The sequence below is a fragment of the Lactuca sativa genome, chromosome 7, assembly GCF_002870075.4.
Source record: "Lactuca sativa cultivar Salinas chromosome 7, Lsat_Salinas_v11, whole genome shotgun sequence".
Taxonomy (NCBI): domain Eukaryota; kingdom Viridiplantae; phylum Streptophyta; class Magnoliopsida; order Asterales; family Asteraceae; genus Lactuca; species Lactuca sativa.
Genome location: NC_056629.2, coordinates 166,129,285 through 166,135,350, shown reverse-complemented (window position 1 = coordinate 166,135,350; position 6,066 = coordinate 166,129,285). Strand labels below are relative to the sequence as shown.

The following is a 6,066-nucleotide window of genomic DNA, read 5'->3' as shown; positions in this document are numbered from 1 at the left end:
TATATATATATATATATATATATATATATATATATATATATATATATATATATATATATATATATATATATATATATATCTCGAAAGGTTTATTATTAAAATAATGAAGAAAAGATAATGAAACATATAGATATTACTATATGTTTTAAGACAGAAAATGTCCAAATATTACATGCATGTATATTTATATACTTGCTACAAATTCATGCATATATATATATACATGCATGAGATGTAAACCTTAATTATACATAGAGTATAAGAATAGTAGGAACATGCCAGTACTATATTTATATTCATACTTCATAAACATAATTAATATGGAACATACAACATCCATACTTCATTAATATTATACATGCATGATGTTTTCTGGGTAATATAAACCCTAGCTGCAACACAGTAACATATACATATAGATGATAATTATCTCGAAAACTTATATATAGAGTAACGCATATACGTAATACTCCAAAAGGCATATATATTATATATATCGCTAACTTCATAGATACTGCATGTGTAGAACGTGTAGCTGAGCTCTAAGGCGATGCCTAGTTTGGTATGAGTTTGAAAGGAGGCTTGACAAATGTTGGTGCGGGATCTGGTCGTCCATAATCTTTCGTATTAGCCCTTAGCAGCCTCTCATGAATATTGTCCCTCTTTGAAATTTGATCATCTTCTGAATATAAAGATTCCTATATATACATATACACATATCATCAATTTATATGATCAAAACCCCATAAAATATGAACAGATTTATGTTTAATGATCGAGTGACAAATTTAACCTGATTCTGATCAGTTGCACCAAGTTTCTTCATTGGAATGGAGGATCCACATCGGGCTGTTTCACATGATGATCAAAAAGGATTCAGAGAAAACTAAATTTAAAAGCATTCACCATGGTTACTTAATTATATGGAAGAAGATTTATGCAATTGATGAATTATAAACCTGCAGATGATGATGATACAAGCGATGCTACAATGAGAAAAGTCAGGAGACATATCTTCAAACCCATGTTTATTTTCATCAACTTGATTGATTCTCTCTCTTTGAAAGCTTCTTTCCAGACCAGAGGATTCAATAAATGATGCAAAGTTTGTATATTGTATACAACAATGGGAGGGGGTAGGGTGGGGGTGGGGGTGGGGGGTTATAGATGAAGTTAATTAATCACAGTAGTGGTGTTGGGGATAAGAGCTAAGAATTGATTGTTTAATCTAAAGAATTCTATCTCAATGCAATGCTTTTTTGCTGTGCTTAACTTTTGGATTAAATAAAAAGCCTAAAAGGTGAGAGGAAACCACTTTGCTGTTGTTGGGGCACTAAGTCCATAGGGTTAGTGGAAATTAAAATCTTAGTGATTAATTTAATGTGTTAATGGGGAATGGACCCTTATAATTCAAATTTGTAACCAATAATATCACATCCTTTTTTGGCTTTTCATCGATAAAGAGGAGAGACTCGACCTAAAATGCGTGGAATTGAAGGCTAAAGTAGACACATATATATTGTTGGTAAGCAGTGGCGAGTCTAGAATAGTATACCATGTGGTTCACTAACCGAGTTTAATCGGGCCAGTTAAAAAAATTAGGCTCAACTAGAATGGCTCACCCAGAAAAAATAACAGTTTTAGCATGTATAAAAAGTGGTGTTGAAATGACTAAGCCCAAATTAGTCATTTCTTTTTTTACTAAAGCAACTTATACTTAGAGTTAATCGGTCTAAACAAGACTTGAACAAACTTATGTTGTACAAATGTGAAAGAAGAAGCATTTATTTATAATAGAAAACTCTTTAACCATTTTTTTTTCTTAGAGTCAATGTGAAACTCCTTAATGGTTTAATCTCACTTACCATATGTCTTTTATTGTTTATAGTTTATATTTTTCTTTTCCTTTAATTTTTTACTAAACACATTAATTTAGGTCCTTCTAAATATTTAAGGTAGGTCTTAAATATTTTTTGTATATAACTTGTTATAAACATTTTAATTTTAGGTGGGTCAAGTGACCCACCTTCCCATAAAATAGCCTCGCCACTGTTGGTAAGAGTTTCTTTATCAATTTAGTTTGATTGATTAATCTCAACAGTTGAGATATCCAATAACACCCACAATGATCTTCGTTGTACGTACAAAAATAATATGTAAGTTAGTAGATTACGATTGCACTATATAAATGTCTAGCTCTTCTTGATATTTCTTTAATTATCAAAGCCATATTTATATTTTTGGAAACGTAGTAGAAGGCAATTGTTCATATAAGCCTTCTTTTATTTTGGACTCATCTTTAAGAAAGACACATAAAACAATATTTCAAGGAGACGGAATTGAATGGAATCTTTCATTAGTAGTATAATTGTGTGATCCATATTTTCTTCGTTAAATTGTCAAAAGTAATTAGGTCATGGTTCCCGTGGGTCCCTTAATTACGGATGACGTGGCAAGAACGGGAACCCCATTGGAAATCACAGAAGATGTTCTTCTTTCTTATAGATTTTGCTTCCAAATGAAGGTTAGTCACGATTACATGATGGATGAAGCTAAAATCTCAAAACCACTCGGTCCACGATTAATTACAAGGCCATTCCTATGATTCAAGATTATTCGTATTTTGTTTGAATCAGGTACATAGATTAGATGACACACAAAAACATAAGAGGTATAGCTAAAAATATAAATGGGTTGATCCTAATTAAATTCCTTTCTTTTAGGTTAAATGACTCAAAAAGCACTCACATATATGCCAACCTCAACGTAGAACATCTTCTAGCAGATTACTAAAAGAAAAAGCATCGAGTTCTTAAGAGAAGGGTTAAGTAAACGATCTTTAATTGATTCTACTGCAGTATTACTGATTGAATATGAACTGCGTTACACAAAAAGTGAAACGTCTAACGAAAAAGAGTGATCGGGGAGATCATAATCTCCTCCTTTTGGATCAAAAGAGACATAAAGTCAACTTGGAACACTAAACACCAACTCTTGCAAGATCACTAAATAAGGAAGCATCATGCTTGATGATAAGTTATTGAAGAGCGAAGTGAAGGTTCTTAAATGGATTGTAATGCATTATTACTGACTGAAAAATCTCAAAAGGCAACTAATGACCACTTTAGAAACATTAGGGTTTTGTGTTTTGTCCTTTAACTGATTAGCTAGGGTTCCAAAAATATATAAAATAATTAGTGGGTTTTAAAAAGGGTTTAAATCTTGGATGGTTAGTGCTTTCAATTATATATATGGACAAAGACTTGGCACCAAATACCATCGAAAGGACAGTGATGGAGAATAAAGACACCACTCTCTTATTTTATTCATCTTTTCTTTTCCCTTTCTTAATTAGTCTCATTATCAACATTTTTTACTCGAGTCGTCTTAATATTTATAGGTCTATATATATCAAATGTCTCTTCTATTGACCTAATAAATTTTCTCCTTTTAAATGATAGATGCAACTCTTTTACAAAAATGCACAAACAATAATCAAAACTAAATTTTCTACATGCAAATATGTTAGATCTCACCTCGATCAGTAGAAGACATTTAACTTTTCTTTTGTCGTTTCAGGATACCCCACCTCCCAGAAAATGAAAAGACTTTCTCTTTAAGAAGAAGGAACACTTGATTTGTCATTTATCTTTAAGCTGATTAATTGCTTTTGCAATTTTTTTTTTTTTTTTTTTTTTTTGTACATAATATAATAGCATTTAGATTTGTAAGAAATATATAAATGATTTTACCTATAAATGTTATATATGTAAGAAATGCACAAAATTTAGTTATATATCCATATTTAATTTATTTAACAAGGTTTAAAAAGTAAATCATGGTACTCTTTTAGCATCTTTTATCTACGTACGTACAGTCACTTATAGACAAGTGATGCGTTCCTAATCACACTAATCACATCATAATTTGCATGACCTTTGAATGATAACCCAATTCATGAAGACTTTTGGGCAACTATTAGTGTTTAACTGAATTTAGGTTAAATGAAATTATACATTATTTAACTAAAATTATCTCCTTATGTTTGTTTTAAGGCGATTCTAAATATATTTTCTTATAGTTTCCTTATATATATTTACTTATATAAATATAGTATTTAACTAATTTATTATTAAGAATTTCGTATATACTCTTTATAAACATTATAATATCATATTTATCCAACTTAATTTCTAAATATCATTTACCTTTGTAAGCTTTTAAAATATCATATTTGCTCTATTCTATTTTTTAAATAACTTTTTTATATTTTAAAATCGTTATTTACGTTTTAAAATCTTTTTAATTATAAAAATAAATAAAATGACCATATTAGCCCTATTATAAATTGACCATTCTCTCTTCGTATTCAACTCAAAGTCCTCATTTCTAATTCTTCCACATCTCTAACTGTCATTCAATTTCTTAAACGAGGTATACCGATTCATCTTAATTTTTCATCATTTTCCACACAAAAATTGCTCAAGATTATTCCATTGATTTAATAGTATTGATTGAAATTTAATTGAAAAAAGAGTGATTATTGTTGTTCTTCGTTTTCTGTGAGCAAAAAACAACAATACGTAAGTCAAAATCTTTTATTAGTATTTTACAATGTTTTAAAGCCCTAAAACTGGAACAAGTATTTTTAATGGATGGAGGAGTCCTGTAAGTATCTCACACATTTAGAGGAAATTTTTTATTGTAGCAACCCAAAAATCAAGGGTAAAAATATCATTTTTATTATAGTCAAAACACAGATATTTTTTTAAATCCAAGTATTCCAAAAACATTGCTAATTAAAATATTTATCAGAGTTCATCCAAAAATCACATATTACGGAAACACAGGTGTGTGCGCTACGATCAAGCCGAACCCTTCCTTTCCAAACCAATGATACCTGGAACCATAAACAAAATTGTAAGCACGAAGCTTAGTGAGTTCCCCAGAGCATAATCCACATAATCACATAAACCATATCAATCACATAAGTCATGCATATAAACATATAAGGATGCCCTGGAAACCCTTCAGGGTCTTACTTCGGGTGCCATGGGAACCCCCACATGGTCTTAGCTGTAACACCCAGAATCAGAAAGACTAAGAAAAGAAAGGAAAATCTATAAGTCAAGGAGTCAACTCGTCAAGTCCAGGAAGAACTCGACGAGTCGGAGCGGGATCCGGGTTATAGATTAAGTGACCGACTCGGCGAGTCAGCGAGTGGACTCGGCGAGTCTGGTCTGGACAAGAAAAGCCCTACTCTTAGGGTTTGCACCCTATTTAAAGAACCTTATGTCCTCTCCTCAGCCCCTTGTCGGCCAACAGCTTCTTTAAGCGATTCCAAACCCTAATTTGAGTAAGAGGAGGAGGAAAGTGAGCTTGGAACTTTTGCAAGAGGAAGATTTGGAGGATTTGACCACTAAGGAGCTGGAGGATTCAACTTTTTGGTTGTGAACATCAGTTTGAAGGTAACAATCTGTCACCTTGCCTTTTTTGCTTCTAGATCTTCTCACGGATGATGTTTTGGGGCCATTTTGGCATGTTAAGGAGCCATTTCGAGTTAGAAGTCCAGATCTAAGGTTGCTACTTCAGATCTAGGCTTGTCTTGGTCCAAAAACCCGTAAAGTATTAGCCCTTGGTGTGTTGGTGAAGCATGTTTGTCATAAACCCTAGCCCTAGAGTGTTTTAAGCCTATAGCTCCTTGGTTTCACTTAAAGTTTGTGTGAAGCATGTTTGTCATAAACCCTATCCCTAGAGCGTTTTAAGCCTATAGCTCCTTGGTTTCACGTAAAGTTTGCAACTTTACGTGAGGAATAGACTTTGGAAGAGTGGATCTATGAGTTGGAGCCCCTGCATGGCTCGAAAAGCCATTGTATGGATTAAGCGCTGAAGGTACTCGGCGAGTCACATGGGTGGACTCAGCGAGTTGGATGAAGATAGGCAGGAACTCGACGAGTTGGAAGAACAACTCGATGAGTCTGTTGAATATTGCCATGGATTCGACGAGTCTGTTCTTGAACTCGACGAGTTGGATCGCAGAACCTCAACCTTTTCTGGTTAAGACTT

The 6,066-nt window shown here is 32.6% G+C and overlaps 1 protein-coding gene across 1 annotated transcript; it reads right to left on the bottom strand.

The window, feature by feature from the left end:
* Positions 1 to 265: 265 nt before the first annotated feature.
* On the bottom strand, positions 266 to 1,128 carry LOC111919047 (protein CASPARIAN STRIP INTEGRITY FACTOR 2). The gene is made up of 3 exons (XM_023914660.3): positions 960 to 1,128; positions 794 to 849; positions 266 to 698 (listed from the first exon to the last, which is right to left on the bottom strand). Exons 1-3 carry the CDS (start codon positions 1,036 to 1,038, stop codon positions 555 to 557), a joined length of 279 nt encoding a protein of 92 aa, XP_023770428.1. The 5' UTR covers positions 1,039 to 1,128; the 3' UTR covers positions 266 to 554.
* Positions 1,129 to 6,066: the final 4,938 nt, after the last annotated feature.